The following is a 23,930-nucleotide window of genomic DNA, read 5'->3' on the forward strand; positions in this document are numbered from 1 at the left end:
GAATTTATAGACTGGATGTCACAGAACCATAACTGGCTCATTCCATCCTACGTGTGTAAAAAACACTCATTCATGAGGTGTTTTTTAGTTTTTGTTTTATTCAAGAATCCCTCCTTGCAGTTGCACAGAGATATGCTGAGAATGAAGTGGAGACCGCTAGCAGCAATATATATTAGGGAGGCGGGAATCCTGCATCACTGTCGTGATTGGTCAGATGTGTGTAATTGGTAATTCCAGGATTGGTCAGGCCTGAGACATCTCCCATAGTGCAATACCTCACTTCTGTTCAGAGAACCCTGGTTAAGTATGTAACATAATGTTATTTTGATTAAAGATTATAATTTTAAAATAATAAGGATGTGCACAGAAAATCATTTATAATAAAATTGCCAATACTCCATAAAATATTAGAATGGTCAATTTTGATTTCATGGTGACTTGAGCCGACAAAGTTCAACCTGCCAGTCATAGGGTCTGTCCTCTGCACTTCTTTGTCCAAAGACTTTATATATAGAAAGAAGAAAGATTGTGCACTGGTATTATGGGAGAAAGTGCAATGCACAATATGGTGGAATAAGTCCCACCTTCTAAATGAAAGAGCCAATCGGCAATAAGAATTTATGATACAGCTGTTGTCAGATTTCAATGGTGATTTCAAATACGAAAAGTAATCTTATAAGTTTGGTGAACAGCTTTGGAGAATTTGATGTTTCCCCATTCAAAGAGATAGGATCTGTACTTGCATGTCTGAAACAGCTGCCAGAGAGGAGTTTCAAAGATGGCCGTCGAGTGAAATGATTTGCCTGAAAGGGACTTTGGTTTGGCTCAGCTACCAATTCAGATGTCAGAAGACTACTGCAGAGAGAATCATCGGTACACCCCTTCTTACACTCCAAAAACTATACTGAGGAAAAGGGCTGGAAAAACCCCTCTGGACCCCTCACATCCCGGCTACTTCCTCTCTGAACTGTTGCCGTCTGGTCGGCGCTACAGAGCACTGAGCACCTGAACAGCCAGACAAAAGAAAAGTTTCTTTCCTCAGGCCATCTACCTCATGAACCGTTAAATGCTCCCAGTTTCCAATAAGAACACTTGCAATACCCAACTCTATTTATACTTTTATCAGTTTAGGATATCATACCTCTTAATCACATTCCCTTATAAAATTGTAGCCTATTTATCGGTAGGGCCTGCATTGTCAATGACCTTTTTTGTCTATTTTTATATATTTATTTTTCTTTTATTCATTTATTTTATTCTTATTACCCTTGTCTTAATTGTTGTCATTCAGAATGTGCGCTTCTGTCACCGAGACAAATCCCTTATGAGTGTAAGCATATTGACAATATAGGCCTATTCTGATTCTGAAAACTAGAGGGCGCACTTCTGCATGTCAGATATCTGAGGATGATGCAATTTCACCCCCACGACACAGCGTCGCTGTCCTACATTGTAACTTCAACTTCGGATTGTGCTTCGTCTCACGCTATCTGGACTGGAGCACTACGGGCAAAAATTCGCCGCCATCATCAACAAGAAAAGAAAATGGAGGTCATACCGTTGCATTGACCGTACGCCAAACGACATTAATGATAACAAGTAAGTATGCATTTCCAGTTGTAATGAGCACTAGTGCATGCTATTTCGCTGTTCATTTGTGCTTAATAAAAGGCAGAGATGCAGACACAGTTTGTCATATTATTTACATCAGTGAAACTCGCGCTCCAGTAATGGCGCCACGAGCCTCCGTATTTATTTTGATACGATAAGAAAAGATTATTCCAGATGGAGAAAACCAACCTGGGGCAGAAGAATAAACAGCTGTATTTTGATTAATAGCTGTTGCTATGTGAGTTTAAACGCATGCCTGTTTTATGTATGGTAATCTTATTTTATTACAATTTGACTGTACGTTATTTTCTTAAGCATTTATATATTGCTATGTAACGTTACCCGATTGCATTACTTACGTCTTTTAAAACTGTGATTGAATTTTTATGCAGTGAAGTTTTGATTTGTACTGTGTCGACAAAGTGGGTGTGTGCGGTTCTCTGCACTAACGTTTAATGTGGTGCACAATGTTTTTGTGCTTTTATTTAAGTCTAATTTATCGTAATGTTAAGTTTGTTTTTGTATTTTTCTGCATGAATGGAAGGATTGGAAAGCTAGCCCTTGCAGATACGGATATATATGTGTGATAGGCTATACTTTTGAAAACTTGTTTAAATATTTAAAATCTTTAGCATGTAATGCATACTTATGAAATCTCTCTCAATTATTTTGTCATTTAAATGATAAAAAAATTACGTGTAGACTATAACCGCTTCTCACGTGGCAGCTCTCCGTGACCGAAACCTACCAGTGCTCTTACTACATGCAGGCGAGTCGGTTCATGAAAGTAGTCTGTATGATTCCCTCGCGACACTGGTACACTAAATAATATACACCTACAAAAAGCATACTTATCAATAACATCATAATCAGCAACATATACGTAAATAATGTTTTATTGGAACGCCGGGACGTAGGAACCACGTGATGGCGTCATTGCTCGATGACGAAAAACGGCAGTAAGGGCTGTTCGAAAGAACCGATTCGCAGAAATGTTAGATTTAGCACCAGTGCTACATGCAGTCCAATCAGAACTATATTCAGTAATATTCAACGCTACAGACTCTTATGTATAAGTCTAAGGAACAAAATAGCAGGAGTAAAATGATTTCTTCTGTAAGAGACAGTGAAGTGGAGGTCGTGCGCTAGCTATTAGCTAAAGCTAACGGGCAAGTAACAAATCTCAATATTTAATCCTGGAAGCTTTTGTTTTACCTCATTTTGTCGCCTTTTCTTTACTACGCTTATGTGTATTTTACAGCAAGTAACGTTAGGGCTTATAGTTTGGTGACTTGCTCGTGTCAGTTTTGTTGGCGTGTAGCTAACTTGCTTGTTACTATGGGCGGCCATTGCAGCGCACACAGTTGCATTTCTTATTTATTAACGTTACCACCAATGTAGTGTGCAGGAATGCTGTATTCAAAAATATACCACTCTTTCTGAAAATCTCATCTTTCCTTAAATCAGGCCTACACTAGACAAGGGTAATTTTATGGATCTCAGGCACGTTTAATAACTAGGCCTTAAGCACATTTGTAACGTAAATTTTCTTTTCGTTGTGTTTTGTATTATCTCACTATTTTTGGTTAATGCATGACGTGTTTTTAGTAATACTGGCTTTTAACCTTAAGTCGGTTGGGTCTATTGCAGTGGCCTAGTTGATGAATATTTCTGGTGTTTGAGCTAGTAAGGATTCAAATATATAGCATATTTAATTCTGTATAGAATGTCCATTTGCTTATTCTATTCAGGTAAACTGGTTATTTTTGCAAATGTATTAACTGTAGTTTTTATTTAATTTTTTTGATTTGTAGACATAATAATTAGCAATTTATGTCACTCTTAGACATCTATCCAATGTTTTTTACCAACAGTGTGCAACATGTGACATAAACTTGCGTATTTTTGTTTAGTTGATCTTGTGTAGCAGTTTTGGTACATAATTGGAGAGCTTATTTTTTATTTTTCTTGTATAACTTGGACTAAACTGGCTGAATAGGAACATAGATTACATACAGAAAAAGAGTTATGTTGTGCTGAAAGGACAACCTAGCACATTGAGTTGACCTTCTTAACATGAGAGGTCAAGTTTTCATTAACTATTCTTTTCGTTGTTTATAGATCAGTATCTTAAATAGAAGAGTTCCAGTCATCATAGCAAACAGGTACAGCATTTCACTACTGTTAATATGAGAGACTGCATGTTTTTTGACAATTGAAGTCCTACTGTTACTGTTTATCGTAGTGAGAATGGTTGACAGTAATTGTGTCCTGGAAACTTATAAATATGACTTATGCCACTTTACCTCCATTGCCAAATGCATGTTAGAGAATGCAGGTGTCTTCTTAAAGCAGGTCTGGTTTTCTCTAGATTGCAGTGTTAAAGATGTATACAGCCTTTATTAGCCTAAGCATTATTAATGCAGCTCTTGCCAATAAAATGATCTTCATTGTGATATGCTGCATCATGCTGAGTTCTGTTAGCCTTAAACCAGATATATTTGATATAACTATCACATCATACAAAAAGAGTCCATCAAAGATGACATGCAATTGTATGAAACTCAAAATAATCCAAAGTAGTTTTTGCATAGTAATATGAAATTAATTCCTAGTGTGTAAACATGTCAAATGAATTAAACTGAATGATGAAAATTCAATGCATTGACTGTGTAATTCAAAAGTGCATTATAATTAGACTACTAGAATAATACCCAATGTAATAAATGTATTACACTGTTGTATGAAACTTAAAATACACAATTCAATGGTGGAGGTTTTCAGTAGTAATACAAACTTGATATATGCATGTCTATTTATGTCTACTTGAAAGAGTGTATTGATTAGTCTTTAGTCCTTTTCAGAAGTTGAAGTTTCAGGAAAAATATATATTCAAACTCAAAATGCACAAAATTTTTATGATGAAACCTTTGTCTATAAATTAAGTAAATATGTTTTCAACTGATCCTACTTATTTTTTAAGAATAAAATAATTTTATGGAATATTTTCGACTACTATTCCACTGATGTGATATTCTGTTTGATTCTAATTCTTGTGGTGTGTGTGTGTGTGTGTAGACTTGAAAGAAGTCTTGTTCACCAAGGCTGCATTTGTAGTTAAAATAAAATATAGCTAAAAGTGTAATATTATGAAATATTACATTTAAAATAATTGTTTCTATTTTAGTGTAATTTAAAATGTAATTTTTTATTCTTGCCATGGCAAAACTTCTTTTTTTTAATCAATTCAATGTCTCCTTGCTGAATAAAAGTTTTTTTTTTTTTTAATCTTTAAAAAACAAAACAACTTTTGAACTTTAGTGTGTGTTTATATATGTTCAGTTCAGTGTACATATTTTACGCAACATTTACACAATTCATAAACTATTTAGTTTTACTGTATAATTGACAATGCTGTGAGTACATTTTGGAATTTACTTGTGGGAAATGGTTAATATTAGTATTATTTGTATATGCAAAGTTGTGTATTCGGATGTGTTCTTTACTTTACCAGTATTTTGTGTAATAAGATTCAGGGGGCGTCATTCTCTGAATTATACAGTTTGAACATGTTCTAGATATTAATTATATTAAGATATTTAGAAATATTTGTTTAATGTGATTTTAGTTGAGAGAAGCCCAGTGTGCACTGTATGAATAAGAAGAGAAATAGTTTCCATCAGTGTCATGGTTTTGTTCTTGTCTAAATGGTTTAGAGAATATTTTACACATCCTTAAAATTCTATATAGTGTATTTTAATTTGACTACACTCTGAATGCAATAGATCAAGGATGGAGCACTTTTAGACATCTCAAGCATGTTAAATCCTTTTTATAGGCCTCAATACAATTTACTAAATGCATGCATGGCACATCCAAAGGAAAGACTCATTGGCACCTTCTACTAGGATTCCACAAGGCTTCAGCTGAGAAGACTATTCGCTTAGGAATTTGTAATACTCTTTGGGAGTTGTGCTCTCCATTAAATCTTTGTTCTTTCTTAATTATAGATATTCTGTTTGAAAAATAGTGTCTCTCTGCTATGGAGGAGAGTGTGAGCCCTGAGCTGGCTCAAGCCCATGAGCCTGAGCCCAGCCAGGATCCTGTGGATACCAGTTCACAAGGTACCCACGGCCCACTCCACCATTGACTCCAATCAGGATTTCAAATTGGGAAATTATTGAAACAGGATGTAATCATTGAGATTTAAGAGTTCCTATATTCTGTGCATGCACTGGAAAACATTAAATGGCTAAAAGCTTTTTTTTTAAAAGCTTTTTTTCAATGTGTGGTGTGACGTCACACCATATCAATTAACATGTTTTTACTGATATTGCACCTGCATTTTGATTGATTTATCAGCTTGGATGTACATATCAGAGTTTTGTGAATCAAATTGCATATCTCTAGCATTTAAACATTTATTGTCAATTAATTTTGCTACGTTTCACACACAGAACCAACATCAGTCTCAGACCAAGTCAAAGATCAAAAAGACCAAGGTGATGTTAGTGAAGACAAAGTAGAGGACCCTGACAAATCCACAAAGCCCTTGCGCGAGTTTAAGAAGACTTGGGGCTTTCGTCGGACTACCATTGCTAAGAGGGAAATCCCTGGAGAAATGGCAGCGGAGACTCCAGAAGGCAAGGGCGCCCCAGTGCGTCGTAGCGGCAGGCAGGCAAAGCGCACGGACAAACTGGAAGAGTTTCTGGTCACTGTGAAGCGAGGAAGAGGAACGGGCAGGAGAAGTTGTCCTTCCCGACTTGAGGGAGGGGATCCTCCATCCCAGACCCCAACCGATGCTGAAACTGCTTCCGAGGCCAGCTTTGATGGAAATGCTGAAGCCAAATCAGAGGAACAGAAAGTGGCCTCACCAGAGAAAAGGGGCCGGGGAAGGGCGAGGAGGGCAGTGACGCCTAAAACAGCCGGAGACTCGGTGAGTGATGATGGCAGCTCTGAAAACGAAGATGAGGCTGAAAGTGAAGTAACGAAAGAGACTCAAGAACACGTCGAGACTGAGGCCAGTGCTGAAGACGGAAAGGATGTGGAAGCAAAAAAGGAACAAGCGATGGATGTTGAGATGAAAGAAGAGGAAGATGTGGAGGAGGGTAATAAGAGCAAAGAGAAGTCCTCAAATGAGTCCATAAATAGACGTCCTACCAGAGCAGTCAGTAAAGATTCTAAAAGAGACACTAAACCCAAAGTAGGAGTGAAGCTCCGCAAAGAGAAGAAAGAGAATGAGGAGGAGGAGGAGGAGGATGATGATGACGATGATGATGATGAGTCATCGTCCAGTGATTGCGACAGTGATGGTTATGACCCTAATGCACTTTACTGCATCTGCAGGCAGAAACACAACAAAAGGTACGTGTCTTTGTTAAAGGTGCATGAGATACTTTTTAGCTGATATGCTGGATTCTGGGTGAATTAAATTTGAACTGATGCATGTAGATTTAGTGGAGAAAAAAGACTAAGAAACAATGTTTTTGAGATTTTTAAAATGTATATATGTATATAATACATATTTTTACATATCTAAGTTATTATAAATATACGTATTATAAAATGACTAAGAATATTAATGAAATCAGTTTTAATAATATTGGTATACATATTAATTATATACAGTATATGCAGTTTGTTTAATGTTATGCACTTTTGTGTTAATGTATTTATCACTTACATAAAATAATTAAAGAGATTTTACACTGTGAAGTATGTACTAAATATAAAAAGAGCTCTTATGTGAGTGTGATCAGCAGAAGATTGAGAGTACAAAGGAACAAAACTCAAGTGTTTTTATACCTTGTAAGTTTGTGCACATGTATCGCCCAGTGTATTTAAAACTAAATCATGAGTTTCACAGAAAGCCTAAGCAGTCTTTTATCAAGCCAAGGAGGAATCAATATGAGTGCTAGTAAGTGTTTTGTGTGCTAAAACTATTAGGTCTTGTGCAAGTTATTGGTGTCAAGTACATCTTAAAACTAAACTGTATTGGCATTGCCCATAATAAGTATGAGTTTGACACAAATGACATCTGTATTTGATTGACTTGTGCATCTGAGGGTGTTTTCACCCAGCAGATATATTGATCTATGTGGGGCACACACTGTATGTGTGTTACATTCCAGTACAGATTTTTAGTACATGATTAGCAAATTTACACAACAAGCTTTCATTACATCTTGAGGTATTCTTTTAGTTGAAAACATTAAATGATGTGTGTAAACAAAATAATATACAGATCGAAAGCATTTAAGCTGAAGCAGACTGCGCCAGTTATCGAGTCAGCATACGGTTATTGTGTTTATATTATTTCACATGTTCATGTTGAGGAAAACGAATATCCACATGCTCAGGTGAAAGTTGGCTCCTCAGTCTGATAACAATAAGGCTGGATGCAGCGAAAATGCAATCCGAAAGACTCTACAGGGACACAGATAACGGTGTGCTAAGCAAAGTTTCTTACAGCACTTTGTGTTTTCTGTTCTTAAACCTGTCTCCCTCGACGAAACTTTAAGGAAGCACGTGTCTCGATCATTTTGCTAACAGATAAGTTATCTTCACGGCTCGTTGGGTACAACTGCGCTTACCTGCAGTTGTGAATGTCTTTCCTCGTTCGACTGGTGTTTGGATTTCATGTGATTTCATGGTGGTGATATGTATGATAAATCTGTTTCACCCCACAATGTTTCTACACGACGTGTTGATCCATTTGATCAAAAGTAATTCCATTTAGTAAGGTCATTTAGTAAAATTATTTTGATCGAAGACGACGACTTTCTGTGATCAATACAATCAACTTGTTAACCAGCTCCACAGCGCCACCCAGTGCATTTAGTTATAACTGAGTTTTAGCAAGGAAAAGCAACATATGTAGTGCAACCCTAATTTCCAATGATATATGACCTATACTTTTTAAGTTGTGTTGTTTTTACTGATTTCTATAATTATTGTGTTTCATAAATCATCAGCAGTAAGGAGTTTGTCAGATTGCAGAAAGTGTTTTAAGCCCAAGTTGAAAGGGTCAAAATGATGAGTATCCTGACAAGAATGATTGATACAGGTTCCATAATTCTGTATTGGTCCATCCGATTTCTTTGTTAGTAGTTCATTTAACACTTGAATATTATTACACACTGTCCTTATCAGGCAAGATGCAAAAAAGTGGCATGTGTTTGTTTGAAGCAGAGATTGTCTGTCTTTGCTTGCTTTCTGTTTTTGTCAGCAGAGGTTGTGTCTCTTGTGGATTTAATGATTATTGAGGGTGTTTGGTCATTGTTTGCATAGGTTCATGATCTGCTGCGATCGCTGCGAGGAGTGGTTTCATGGCGACTGCGTTGGGATCTCTGAGGCACGTGGCCGACTGATGGAGAGAAATGGAGAGGACTATGTCTGTCCAAACTGCTACACACAGAAGGGGCAGATTTCCAAGTCCGGCTCCTCCACAGCAGCTGCAGAGAATGGCAAACGGCCAGTAGCTGGCCTTCGTAAAACTGAGACCGGTCTCACTACAGCATCTAGCACTTCTGCAGCCACCACAGAGGAGAAAGCTTCTGATGACCTGGGTATCAAGGGCAGGATCGAGAAGGCTACCAATCCAAGTGGGAAAAAGAAAATAAAGATTTTCCAGCCGGTATGTCTACGTATGAAACATGAGTTTGAATACTGCACTTTTTTCTTTTCTTTTTTTACACATTTGATTTCATGGTGTTGAAGAATACAGGTTCTGGATACAGTTATCAATGCTTGGTGCTTCCATGCTTGAAATTCGACAGTTTTTCTCACAGGATTTTATTATCAGTGACATTTTTAAAATGCTTAAGTTTAACTTTAATTTAATGTAAAATTGCAACATCAATATCTGATTCAGATTATTCATACAATTGCTTGTTTTTATGTCAATATTTGGCATTTAGCAAATTTTAAAGCTATCATATCTGTGTGATTTTTCAATGTTTCATTGTATAATGTAAGCATGATTACCAGGTTTGGCCACAAAATTATCTAATGTTAGGAAAACATCAAAAGGAAATCAGATGGCAGCGACGACATTTGAGAACCACACTTTTTAGCACCAGTGCAAAGCATGAAAAATGTTTTTATTGGTTTTCATGTTGTTTTCTCAACTGAATACCTTTCCTGCTAATATAAATGGGGGTTTGTAACAACCAAATCACTTGAATTTCTCCTCCTAAAGGCATCTAATTATAATATTAAGAGATGGTAAGTTTTCTTTTTTTATGAATGTAATAATAAAGAGATTGCCTCATTAATAATAAAACTAAAAGGTGTCTGTAAATGAGCCACACTTAAAATACATTTTGAAATCAACAATATGCTAAGACTAAATACTATTAAGTCTAATAATTGATTCTAAATTATCTGATGTCATAATATTTGCTCATCTTTTTTGCTATCTTATGTATTTTCTATATCTTTTAACAATAATTGCAAAATTCTATGGTTTTTGTTTGAATTGTTTGTTTTTTTAATGCTGAAAAGTAAAACAAAAATCATTATTCAAAATATTCACAAGTCTTGTGACTTTGTTTGGGTTAGCATGTTAGCATGCTACTATTACTATTGCTGCGGTATATAATATCTTTTGAATACCCAGATGAGCAACTTGAGTCGCCAAAATGTACAGTATACAACTGAGCTTGTTGCTTTTGGATACTGTATTCTGCAATGCAATGACTTGACTTTATTTCTAATGCCGTGGATGACCTTGGAGTTAATATTAGCCAAAATCATCTTTGACTCATTTGATCAGGACACAGAATGTTGAGACATTTTTAAGTAAGCATTTTTAACTAGATGCAATGTATTGTTGTCACATGACCACATTAAGTTCCATTTTTAAAACTGATAGCGGAAAAATACTACTGTTTAGCTTGCTTTTAAAAAAAAAAAAAGTACGCTACAAATGGTGTAGATCTACTGCTGTAATGTAGTGGCCACAGAGGTTTGACATCCCTGAGTTTTTAGCAGGTGACTGCAGTTGAGGGATCTTCCCTCCCAAAATGCATCGGCCCTGGCTGTGAGAGAGATGCCCTCCCTGACTCTGTCTACTGTGGGAACGACTGCATACTCAGACATGCCGCAGCCGCCATGAAGATCATCACCACGGATGGAAAAGACTCCAAACAGAAAGAGAGGGGCAAACCCAAAATGCAGAAAAAGACCACAAATAAATCACCACAGAAGGTATTATTAATAGCCACCTAATAATAATCATGCAATATTCATTTTATTAAGGCTTTAATGGTAGGAAATTATTTTACACATGGGTTGTGGCTGAATGACTGTTATATGAGGATACACTTACATTAGTGTTTAGGTGTAAATTGAAAAGTTTTTAATCCAGTAGTTGCTAATTCAGGTGTACGATAAATCAGGAAAACAGGTATTGTATTTGCTCTTTTTTTATAAAGCTATAGGTAATTTAAATCTTTAATTCTCTATTTTCAATAGATTTTGCTCTAAATGTAAAAATTATTGTTGCATTTTTAATAGTGTGAAATAGCTGATGTTTTTCCTCAATGTCTTAAAAAAAAGCAATTTAATAAAAATGTAATTATTTTATTTTTTATATATATATATATTATTATTATTTTTGCTTTATATATTCAATGTGCTGTGTATATATATATATTATTTTTTTATTAAATTTTTTTTAAATAGTTTTTTTAATGCTGACAATGCTTTCTGTTCTTGTCTATAGAGGAGTTCTGGACCAGAAAGGAGGTCCTCTAACCAAGGTGAGGAGGAGGAGGAGTCAGAATCTGGGACTGAGGAAGAGGATGATGATGAAGACAAGCATGCAGAGGAGCATCCGCCCCCTCCGGCCATGTCATCCTGGTCCAGTGACCATAATTACATTGCAGTAACGCCAGAAAAGACTACACCCATATCAGCATCTGTGTTAAACAAAGCGTGTATGTATCTCTCTGAGGGTTTTCCACATTTTTTTGACCTGTCTCTACCAATGATGGGGGTGTTGAACTGTCAAGAACAACTGATTGAAATTGTTGCAGCCTAAGGGGATTCAAAGATCTAAAAATAGCAGCTCTTTTCTGGTGTAAATTGGACTGAAATTGAAATTACGTGCCTTTAAAGGATTTTAGCGCCAGAATTTTAGCACAGCTATAATTATGGTTTTAAGCTGGACACTCTGTGCTACATCTTAAATATTTTGTCAGTGTTTAAGTAACACTACAAGATGCTAATATTTGAAAAATACCTGTATCAGGTCATTCAGAGATCCAGAACAGGTAAGTTTAAAATAAGATAAATATGGTAAGTATTTATGATCTAAAACGCATAAAGACTGTATTTTACAGTCTATTTATAAGTACTTTTACAGTCTATTTATAAGTACTTAATCTAGTTTATCTAACTTTCTCCGGCACTAAAAAAAGTGATCTAGAAATTTAGATCCTAGGGATCTGAGCCCAAACTGTAGTGCCTTGCCATGATATGCTTTTGTAAAGCTTTCTGATAAACATCTACAATGTATGTGCATGTGAATTGAGTTTCTCAATGTGTGGAATACCATTGCCATTTATCTCCAATCTCTGCCGTCATCGGGGCAATAACTTCATCCGAAACGCTGTACTGACCGCACACCTGATCAGGTAGGTTTTGGTGTCTTTTTCTCCTGCCCTCCTCCCCGACTAAGAATAGAACGTCTCTGATCACATGGACATTTGACTACAGTCCTTTTACATAATAATGAAGACATGTAACTTTTTAACTAACAGCTTTTAGTTTGATATTTCCTTTGACTTGCATGCACTGCATTTATAAATCTTGAGTGGACAAAGTGGCATTCAAAATAAAGTGAAATTGCGGATAATACTCTGCTGCCCCTGTGCTTCAATTGTGAGAGAAGTCTGTTTATTGGATGACAACATGGGATGTCATGGCCTCTGCCTGCTTTTGGCCTTTGTCAGCCTTCCGCTAAATGTCACAGTGTGTTTTGCAATAAGAAGCCTACAGTCCTTGGAGCCGGCCTGAGAGAAGAACTGTGGCGTTTCAGAAAAGTCCGAGAGCCCAGAGAGTAAGCTGATGTAATGACGAACCGTAATGAAGAACAGCTGAGGACATCATTATCACCCCACAGCAGACAACGACAGAATTCACATGCCTCATTATTGCAGCACACAGGGATATGTCTAGCTTTGTTTATACATATACACAGAATGTAGAACAATGCTGATACTCTTGTCTTATTGCATATTTAAATATGAACAAATTACATATTGAGAGGTTAGTGTACTTGTTGAAAGCTGAATGCAGTTGATTTGATGCAGAGATTGAATTTTGTTTTCTGCACTAGTAGGAATGATTGATTACTGGAAAGGGCAAGTTTTCAGTTTTCCATATGCAAAAACAAAGGAGAACACCTTAAGCTTAATGTGGGGTTTGTTTGATACCTGAAATTATGAATTAGAAAATCAAAAATAATGCCATCATTTTTTTTGTCTTTGTCCCAGCAGCTTTTTTAAAATGGATGAATGACATTATGAATGTGACATTAGTTTACATAAGGTTTCCTTGGATTGTTTGTCTTCTGCTTTTAGTGTTGATCAAGATATGGAGAAATTTGTCTGATAAGAATAACACATGAATGGGATTACTCTGATGTTCTGTAGTACATTGTGTACCTTCACTTGAAAGTGCTTTTTAAGGATGCATTACTGCAATACAAGGGAGCTTAGGTCCACTGTGGTTTATTGTACACTGGTTATATGTTCAGATCTCTAATCAAATTGACTTTGAAATTTGTTTTATGTAGCTGGTAAAATATTAATCCTTTCCTGGTTTCACAGACGAGGCTTAAGCCTTGTCTCAGACTAAAATGCATGTTTGAACTGAAAGCGTCTTGCACTGACATTTCTTAAAATGTCAGTGCTATTGTTTTCTCAAGATGCACACCAGTAATGTTTTTTTTTTCCATGGCACGTTTATAAAAGCTACTTAAATGTCCTAACTAAGGCCTAATCCTGGCTTAATCTAAACCCTGTCTGTGAAACCAGGCCATAAAGTCCTTATGTAATGTTTCCTTGAATTATTACATCACGATTTCCATTTTTATTCTTTATATATTCAATGTGCTGTATTGTTGCACATTAACAGTACTTTCAACATTTTAATTCATATAATTGATTCCCCCCCCCCCCAAAAAAATATTTATTTTGGTTAGTGATATATAATGGAAAATTATTAAAAACAAGGCAGCAGTGAATCTTAATTTGGCTCATGTGGTATGAACCCTTTGTATTTTTCTTCAAATTTGCCATATATTAAAAAAATACATGTAAATTTACATACCAAATAATAACTGCTATGTGCTCCAGTTTGTTGGTACATTATGCTACCTAGTCACTTGCTGATTATTATGATTGATAAATTGTTCAAAGAATATAATTAAATATATACAAATACATCTGACTGGTCTGAGAGTCAGGTAGTCCTTAAACTTGCTTAAAGATGATTGTAAAATATTTTCTAAAATAAAGTTTACATGTTCAACATTTTGTTGTTTGTGTCTTTAATCCAATTCTTGAACTGGTAATGGTGGTCTTCATATTCAGTAACTTGAGAAAATTATTACAGTTTCAAGGCAAGGCACTACAATTGTGCATTTCACACTCCAATTATTTTTTATTTTTTTAACCAAATGAGCTATTTGGAGTAATTTTGCCATTTCTGCATTCATGAATCCTTTTATTCCTTTTGTTGTCCAGCAGCTCCCCAAAAAGACAAAGAAAAGGAGGGCAATGAAGAGGTCAAACCAGAGAAGGAGACTGCATCCGCTGAGAAGAAACCCCCTGCTACAAATGTTGCTCCCAAAGGTGGGAAGAAGTCTCCTGGCTCCAAGGGGACAAAGGCTGCTGCTGCCACCTCTCCTCTTCCCAAAGGCAAAACAAATGCAGCACCTTTGAGCAGTGGCAGAGAGTTAAGAAAACAGCCCATACCGCAGGGCAAATTGAAGAAGCCGGGACCTCCACCACCACCAATTCCGGTTTTATCTCCTTCAGGCCCCCCCGGATCTCGCCACCATGCCTCTGGAGCTCTTCGTGTTGGCAAAAGCACCTTTACTATCCCAAAAAAACAGCCACAGGCAGGGCCGAAGGAGTCTGCAGAGCCTGGTCCCTCTCCTACCTCTAGAACCCCACCTTCCCCAGTGTCATCCACCCAACACCCATTGCCTAAACCAACCCAGCCCGCTGCCACTTCTGCTCCTCCTCAGCCACCGCCCAACAACCAGATGAGATCCAACATCAGACGATCACTGACTGATATCCTGTATAAAAGGTGAGCGATGATTCAGAGGTAGAACGTTTACTTTGTGCTGATCATTTTTATCTCATGAACTATTGTAGCATGTAACCTGATGGTAAACATAAATAAGAAATAAATACACATTAAAATGGAAAATCATTTAGATGAACTTCTAATTGAATAATATTAAAAGGTACACTATGTAACTTTAAGTGCCGTAGTGGTTAATTAACAAAATGCATGCTCTGTTTATGTGCATGATGGGTCACGCCAGTACTGGGTTACTCTGGTGTGGTTGTCCTGTTCTGTCTAAACTAGTATGAATATAAACACTTATTTTAGGCATACCATAGTGATTCAGGATAAGACAAAAACAGTTTGGAAAATGTATTCATGATGTATTCGCTCATTATATAAATTGTGTACATTTTCAACAACAAGAACATTAACATTTACATTACATTTTTTAATAGGTTTAAATGTTTGCCTTTTAAATGTTCTCCTGAATAGTGATTAAATATTTTATATAAAATGAGTTTTAATGTCATTCCAATAATTTGCATATTTAAATTCATTATTGTGCCACAGAGTCAGTGACAGTGATGATCTCTCCATGTCTGAGAGCGAAGTGGGAAAGTTGGCCGTCAGCATTGAGAAGGAGATGTTTAACCTTTATTTGAACACTGATAACAAGTACAAGAACAAGTACAGGTCCCTTATGTTTAACCTAAAGGACCCCAAAAACAAGGTGAGATACTTTTTTGTATGTTTATTAGAGACAATTATGATCAATTGTAATGTACATATGCATTTTAGTAGCTTTGTGAGATGTAACAATGCTGAGCTTTAGTAGCTTTGTGAGATGTAACAATGCTGAGAGTTGTATTTTTTTTACTTGGCTGTGTGGCAGGGCCTGTTCTATCGTGTGATTGGTGGCGAGATCAGTCCTTTTAGGCTGGTGAGACTGAGTCCAGAAGAACTTCTTTCCAAGGAGATGTCAGACTGGAGAAAATCTGAGATCTCTGAGGTAAAACAAGATATAATTTGTTTGGATGAACTCCAATAAAATTATGCTATTTTCATGCTCTTTGCTTATACTTATGTTCTTTTTCCAAAAGAGTCTGGAGTTAAGTGGGAGATCCCAGCCCAAAAGTGGATCTAGACAGGAGGGTGCTCCCCCAGATGTAGACATGGAGGAAGCTCCTCCTCCTATGTCTGATGGAGATGTATGTATGCCTGCCACTTCCCAATCTCCCTACTTGGCTTCTGCTGCTGTAAGTGCTGGCTTTCTTGCTTTCCTGTTCTGTCTTTTCTTCCACACACCTCTCTGAATCCCGCTCTCATTTCATTTACCTAAAGCGACTCCCTGAATGCATAATTTGTTCTCACACCTGCCAACTTGATCTTATTTTGTCTTTTCTTTCACTTGGATGAGAATAGTTTCCTAAAGTATAAAAGTGTTCATTGACCCTCTCATTCTATGTTTGTCCTTGTTTTGAGCAGGACTCCCAAGAGGACACACGGCCTACTTCTGCACAGCAAGCACCAGTCAATGCTGGTAAAGGCAGCTCAATGCCGGATATCTTCAGTATTATGCTGAAAGACACTACAGCAGAGCACAGGGCTCATCTCTTTGACCTGAACTGCAAGATCTGTACAGGTGGGACTATATCACCAAATATTAAAAGTCACATACCCTTAAGGCTTCTTGGAAAGTGCCTACTACTGGTTGTATTATATACACCTATGATCTGTCTAACAGCTAATAATTAAGTTACATGTTGCTAATTTTTCAGGCCAAAAGTCTGCAGATGATGAACCACCATCTAAAAAAAACAAGATGTCTGTGCCTAAAAAGCCAGAGCCGTCTTTTAAGTCTAAACCAGAGCCACGACCATCCAAATCCCCTGCTGATCTCCCTCAAGTTTCCTCTCTTTCTGGTGTTGAAATGCCTTTGCCTGATTCTACATCTGTGATGGAGGATTCAAGCAGTGTATTTCCTGTGGTTCAGCCCCCAGTCACTGCTGCTGTACCAGCAGTCTCTTCCGTTACAATAACTCGAAGGGATCCTCGTACTGCTGGTCACCGGTCATCTGTGCCTCACATAGTCCCTGATATTCCTGCTATGCCAGCAAATATTTCTATCTCTGTTGAACCTGTAGTTGTAGAAGCAAAAGGTCCTTTGCCTATGCCCCCTCCTGCCCCAGCATCTCTAGCCAGAACTGTGATGCCAAAACCAGCCTCTTCACAAGATCTGCGCAATTATGGCTCAAGTACTACCAGGTGCAGCATATATGACATTTAGTGTAAAATGCTTTTCTTTCTACATTATCATTTTAGTAAGTAGTAATATTTGTAAATCTGTTGTATTTGCATCAGTGTGTCAGAGCCCACTCCTGAGGGTGAAACTGCTTTGTTCTTGTCTGGACAAGAGATGATGTGGAAAGGATTCATAAACATGCACTCTGTTGCCAAGTTTGTCACAAAAGCCTATATGGTTTCAGGATCATTTGAGCATATTAAGGAGGTTTGTTTTCTAAAGATTTTCTTAAAGGTCTTCATAGTAGGTTGTTGAGTTATCGATTCATTTTAACAACTGTTTTCATTTTATTTGCAGGACTTGCCTGACACCATTCATATTGGCGGTAGAATATCACCACACACTGTTTGGGATTATGTGGGAAAGTTGAAGACTTCGCTGTCAAAAGTATGAAAAGAAAAAACAAATTTCAGTTGCACTAGAATCAAATTCAGAACTTAGAAAGTCAACCCAATTTATATGGTACTTCACTTTATTCAGGTGCATCATTGTGATTTCTGTTTTTTGATGCTGAGTTTTATATTTTCAGGAACTGAGTCTCATTCGTTTCCATCCAGCAACTGAAGAGGAGGAGGTGGCGTATGTTTCTCTGTTTTCTTATTTCAGTAGCCGTAAACGGTTTGGAGTAGTGGCAAACAGCAACAAACGCATTAAAGACCTTTACCTCATCCCTCTGAGCTCAAAAGACCCACTTCCTGCAAAGCTTCTGCCATTTGATGGACCAGGTAAGCATGTACAAGGATACTATAAAATCTCTTTTTTTAAAGAATCATCTTAGTGTCTTCCCCAGACTTTTAATAAAAAACTGTTTTTGTTAACATAAGGTAAGCATGATTAAAGTCTGTCTGTATTTTAACTCTTTATTCTGTAAATGGAAAGCTTGTTCCACAATTTACAAAATGGAAAACAATTCTTGGCCATATCAAACGTGCTACAAAATGTAACTCATGCAATGAGTTTCTTCCAGACAAAGTTGTTTGTGTGCTTATTTTGGTGTGTTCTTAATTCTGTCTGCAAGTTGTCATGTATTTTATGACTTTCTAATAAAATAAATCATGAATCCAAGTTCGATGTCCTAGATATTTTTGTCTTAGCCTTATTTTTTCAGGTTCATAATTCTTTTTAAGAACAAGTGTTTAATAATGGAGTTGCTCAAAGAGACTACCTATAAATGTAATGTATAACTTAAGGCATAGAACTAATGCCATCTCACTGAAAATTACACTTCAAAATCAAAGTGCTGCCATTTATGCTGTCTGCTGTTGGACTAGCTGTAATATCATGGCAACCATGGTAAGTTATATTCTGGACATAATCCTGTCTTATAAGGAAAACAAGTAAATCGTCTGACCTGCCCAAGGAGTGATTATGATCCTGAGACAAACTGCATACAGTTTTGTTGATTAGAATTGTCATTATTGGCACAAGTTTGCCAAAGGAAGAAACATGAGCAGTGTTGTTAATAATGAAAGGCTGTTCTATCTATATATTTTATATAATTAAGAGCTTTTATGGTGTGTAAGGGAATATTTATGCTAAATTAACAAAGCTTGTGTGGTAATTACTAATTGAATGCATCACAATGATAATTTGGATGGTACATTAAAAAAACTAACATAAGAATAAGTTTGGTATAGGTAAGTTTTAACAGTTCGTGTTACCAGTTTGTATTATGTGGAACAAGCTCTCTTAATGTGTATTTCTTACCTCTTAACATGTATATAGGTGTTATATCCTAAAGATCCCTTAATCATAGATCTATAGAACACTTATATGTGAAATAATGTTTCATCATTTTTTGCAGGTCTGGAACCAGCTCGTCCCAATCTCCTCCTGGGGTTGTTGATTTGCCAGAAGGACAAGAAGCGCCCTGGGGCCCCTCTGGAGAATGAGGAGAAACGTTCTAAAACTCTAAGAGATGATGAGACAGGCCTTCCAAAACCATCCATTATTGCTAAATCTGAAATAAAACAGGACAAAGTTCTTCGATCTAGTCTGGATGCCATAAGCACAACTCCCCCAGGCACCCCTCCACCCTTCAGTGCCTCTGAGTCTTTAAGTTCTATCTCTTCTGTGTTTTCCATACTCTCCTCTGTGAAAGCACCTGGTGTCAGCACTAGCACAGGCAGTAATTCTCCATCCTCCAATGTCTCAGCACCATCTACAGCCACTCCACTTCAGACTATCTTGAAAACACTTTTTGGTAAGAAGAAGCAAGATTCTGATGTCTCGTTATCACCTTCAGATCAAAGTACTGTAGATGTCTCTGTGCCCATGCTGGATCCAATAGTACAACAGTTTGCAGTAGCCAAGGGTAGAGAAGTAGAAGTGCAGGACGATAGACCATATGATCCCGAAGAAGAATATGACCCAGCTGTTGGCTATGGTGCAGAAAATACCCATAATACAACAAAAGTATCTGCTGTCATTAATAAAACAGAGGTCACCTCTATGATAGATGATGTCGCTTATGACCCTGAGGATGACTCTCTTTTTAATGATGCTGGGGTTGATCCAGGTGGTAAAAAATTAACTGAGCATCAAAAAGTGCTTGAAGACAAACAAATTGAGGAACAGAAGCACGAGGAAGCAGCTCATCAGCAAATACCAGAGACTTTGATTTCTCAGCCTGTTACATCTCTGTTAGCTAACAGTCAATTGCTGCAGCTTGGTAAAAAGGTTGAAGAGTTGGTGGCAAAGAGTTCAGCTGCTCCAGTTATTAACCAGAGAAGAGACCCAAGGCAGAGTAGAGACCCTAGACAGGCAGCTGCAAATAGAAGACAGACTTCTGATTCCACAGAGACAGAGGAGGAATCTCCTGTTACTACAGATAAAACATTTCCACAAGAAGCTACAGTGATAGAGACATCACTAACACAAACTTGCACAGCTGCAGACACACAAACTGCACAGCTGGACTCTACTGAAGATACATCAGTAGAGGATGCAACTGCAGACATTCCCCTATTGCAAGTTACTGCCACCTTGGATTCGGTGCAGCCTGCCATCCTGCACCCAGAAGCATCTAAGTCTGAGGAAGAAAGTGAGAAGGAGGAAGCAAGCAAGAGTGAAGTGGTGCCTTTTCTTGATATAGAGAGCACAGAAGTTTCTATTCCGTTACTAGGAGAAAAGATTGACCCAGAGTTAGTGGAAAGCTACATGGAAAACGAACCTGAAGAGGAACACAAAACGAAGGATGATCCTATTGAATCTGAGATTAAAAGTTTTGAGGAGGTTTGGCCTAATTCTGCCAGTATTTTGAAACCTGATTCATCCATTGGACAGTCTATTTTAAAAGCTGACCAAGTTTCATCCATTGGGCAGCCTATTGAGACCACTGCAACCACATATTATAACATTTCAACAATCAGTACTTTATCTACATCTGTACACTCAGGAGTGCCACAAGATGTCATCCATGACAACTCATCTTATATGGATTCTCACAGTTCCCATATACAGCATATACCAACAACAAACCCTGCTAACATTCCACCTCCTATGGCTTTTCCTCCTCCAATTGGGCCTCCACCTATTCTTGGTCCACCTCCGATGCAAGGCCCACCACCAATGACTGTTCCACCACCCATGCATCTCCCTCCGCCAATGCAGATTCCCTCAATGCAAGGTCCACCTCCTCCCCGTGGGGATAATGATCATTCTCAGTATCCACTACCTGCATCATATCCACCTTTCCAGAATCAGTGGGGTAGCAGTTCTCAGTTTGATGCTGCTCCAAGAGGTCCACCACCTCCAAATTTTACCCCAAGAGGACCACCTCCATTCCAACCAATTGGTCAGAGAGGTCCTCCTCCTCAGATCTTTGATAATTCTATGAATTCAATGCCCCCTCAGCATATTGGACCAAGAGGGCCACATCCAGGGCCTCCACTACCCGGGCCACCCCCTCCCAGCTTTGATGGACAAAGGTTTAATGGGCCTCCACCCCCCTTTAGCTTCTCTGCACCTAGGGGCCCACCTCCACCATTCCCCAGTCCCCCTCCAAATCCTTTTAATAGAGCTCCAACACCATCCCACTTCCCAGGGCCAAGAGGCCCACCTCCGCTTCATAATATTGGGGATCATGGCCCTCCATCTAACATGTCAAGAGGGCCTGGTGATCATTTTGAAGATGGTGGGAACTCTTATCATCAGGGAATAGAGAAGCCCCAGATACCCTCACACGGGCCTCCTTTTAGGGGACCACCTCCAAACCACTTTGATGGACGAAGAGGACCTCCTGGTCCTACAGGTGAAATGTCAGGACAGCGATTTCCACCTCAAAACCAATTCCGTGGTTCACCTCAACACAGGGGATCATTTGAGGAGCCACGGGGATCTTCATCTCAAGACTTTGAAAGGCACCGGGGACCATCAGTTCAGCAGTTTGGTGGCCCGAGAGGTCCACCAGTAGGACATTATGATAAGGAAGCTGTTGGCCCGCCAGCACGATTTAACTACAATGATGATAGCCCAAGTGATGTTAGAGATGTTAGACCTGTTCGTGGACCTCTGCTTCCAACACCACCTGAAGGTCCCATCCCAATACAGGGTCGTATAGGTGGACACAGCCCAGACACCCACCGCGATGACCACTGGAGACGTCACTCACCTGAAATGAGGAGGCGAAGCAGTTCCAGCAGAGATAGTGCAGAGCCACATAACCGTCCAAGTAGATTCGATGGTGGTTCGCGTGACCGAGATGCCCCCTCAAGAATGTCTGAAGAGAGGCAGCGTGACTTGTCTGAGGATAGGAGGAGAGACAGAGACAGAGAAGGTGGACATGGTGGAAGATCATGGGGCTGGAACAGGGAACATGAGCATGAACGGGGCAGAGAAAGGGATCGTGAAAGAGACCGGAGCAGGGAAAGAGAAAGGGAGCGGGGTCGCAGCAGGGAAAGGGAAAGAGAACACAGTAGGGAGAGGGATCGGAGAGAGTCTGACCGATACGGAGATGGAGACAAGAGGAGAGACCGGGATCGAGACAGAGATCGTGGCAGGGAGAGAGATCAAGACCGAAAAGACCATGACCGAGACAGGGAGAGAGATCAAGACCGAAAAGACCATGATCGAGACAGGGAGAGAGATCAAGACCGAAAAGACCATGACCGAGACAGGGAGAGAGATCAAGACCGAAAAGACCATGACCGAGACAGGGAGAGAGATCAAGACCGAAAAGAACATGACCGAGAAAGGGAGAGAGATCAAGACCGAAAAGACCATGACCGAGACCGAGCAAAGAACAGAGACAGAGATAGAGACCGTGACCGAGATAGAGACAGGAGAAGAGAACGCTCAAGGAGTCGGGATCGAGAACGTGGAAAAGACCGTGAGAGAAGAGATCGGGACAGAGAACGGGACAAAGACAGAGGCAAAGAGAAAGACAGAGACAGACGGGACAGAAGCAGGAGCAGAGAAAAGAAAGAGGAAAGAAAAGAAAGATCTGACAACTCAAGGGCAAAGTCTACAGAATCTGAAAACCCATCATGAATGTCATTCATCTTGACTGTTGACTGACACACTTTTTGTTTCTTTCTAAATTTGCATGGGTTTGAACGTTGCGTTTGAAAGTCCCTTTTGTACTTTCCTTGCTGAATATTTTATGCTTTTTACTTACAAGTCCTTGTTGTTGATAACATCTTCAGGTGTACTTCTTATGTGGTGATAATTTTGTCAGCACAACATACACTCTCCCTGTACTGCTATTTTAATGAAAACTTCACAGATCTTCACAGATTAAAAAAAAACAAGACATGTAAATATGTATGTTTGTGTATATACAGGTATGTTTTTAACTACTTTTTTTCTAAATAGAGAAGTCATAAGCCATATAGCTTTAAAATTGTTTAAAGGAAAAGGTCTTTATGGTAAAAGCTTAACCACCGTTTCATGAATATGTCTGACGGCTATTGTTATTGATTGACCTGAAGGCACTCCAAATGTTCATTTCAATTGTTCAATAAATTCTGTGATTGTAAAACATATTTTTGTTTTCTTTTAAGATTGAGAAGTTTAAATAGTTTAGATTAGAACATTTTATACATGGTTAACTTGTATGTAGGTTAGATTGTATGGATAAAAATAACTTGCTCTTTAAATGGTTCTAAATTGAGCATGTCAAGCAGGACATATTTAAATTCTTTGCAAATTTGTTAGAATGTAGTTGGTTCAAGACTGTCAGGATTTTCCATAAAAATGAAAAGATTGTGTATTTTAGTATCAGGTAAAGATGATGTTAGTGATTTAATCATTTTGCTACCTCATGCAAGCCACTGAATTAGACTGCTTCAACTATATGGCCTCTCACTATAATTTCATAATCCTAAACTGACTGGCTAAATCTCACAATAATTTTTATAGGACAATTATTTCAGTATGGTCAATTTATGTATGACATTAAAAGCAACTTGCAGTTTAAATTTACTTGAGAACTAAAGTAAAACTTAAAGGGTTAGTTCACCCAAAAAATTGTATTCTGTCATTTACTCACCCTCATGTCGTTCCAAACCCGTAAGACTTTCGTTCATCTTCGGAACACAAATGAAGATAATTTTAATGAAATCTGAGTGATTTCGGTCCCTCCATTGGTGGTCTACAAAACTACTTTGATGCTTCAAAAAGTTTGTGAAGAGATTGAAAACTAATCCATATGAATTGAGCGCTTTAGTCCAAATTTTCTGAAGAGATGTGATCGCTTTATATGACA

General features: G+C 38.2%; 1 protein-coding gene across 19 annotated transcripts; it reads left to right on the plus strand.

The window, feature by feature from the left end:
* Positions 1 to 1,478: 1,478 nt before the first annotated feature.
* Positions 1,479 to 23,206, plus strand: dido1 (death inducer-obliterator 1). 19 transcript variants are annotated; one of them, XM_084101183.1, is made up of 17 exons: positions 1,480 to 1,599; positions 3,733 to 3,776; positions 5,622 to 5,735; positions 6,069 to 6,975; positions 8,902 to 9,247; positions 10,603 to 10,821; positions 11,339 to 11,552; positions 14,367 to 14,937; positions 15,493 to 15,652; positions 15,815 to 15,931; positions 16,023 to 16,178; positions 16,408 to 16,564; positions 16,701 to 17,187; positions 17,284 to 17,431; positions 17,522 to 17,611; positions 17,754 to 17,949; positions 19,029 to 23,206. In XM_084101183.1, the coding sequence occupies exons 3-17, from the start codon at positions 5,654 to 5,656 to the stop codon at positions 22,712 to 22,714; spliced, it is 7,536 nt and encodes a 2,511-aa protein (XP_083957309.1). In that variant the 5' UTR covers positions 1,480 to 1,599; positions 3,733 to 3,776; positions 5,622 to 5,653; the 3' UTR covers positions 22,715 to 23,206. The 19 variants fall into 19 exon arrangements, with proteins under 19 accessions (XP_083957311.1, XP_083957309.1, XP_083957322.1 ...); XM_084101196.1 differs by having other exon boundaries at positions 14,370 to 14,937; XM_084101198.1 differs by having other exon boundaries at positions 10,606 to 10,821.
* Positions 23,207 to 23,930: the final 724 nt, after the last annotated feature.

The sequence above is a fragment of the Abramis brama genome, assembly GCF_963993115.1.
Source record: "Abramis brama genome assembly, chromosome: 23".
Classification (NCBI taxonomy): domain Eukaryota; kingdom Metazoa; phylum Chordata; class Actinopteri; order Cypriniformes; family Leuciscidae; genus Abramis; species Abramis brama.

Excerpts from the sequence above, each read along its gene's own strand:
- dido1 (XM_084101183.1), top strand. The coding sequence starts at position 5,654 with ATGGAGGAGAGTGTGAGCCCTGAGCTGGCTCAAGCCCATGAGCCTGAG. Across the intron at positions 10,822-11,338 it reads CAAATAAATCACCACAGAAG|AGGAGTTCTGGACCAGAAAG; the intron begins GTATTATTAATA and ends TCTTGTCTATAG. Across the intron at positions 17,432-17,521 it reads CATTTGAGCATATTAAGGAG|GACTTGCCTGACACCATTCA; the intron begins GTTTGTTTTCTA and ends TTTTATTTGCAG.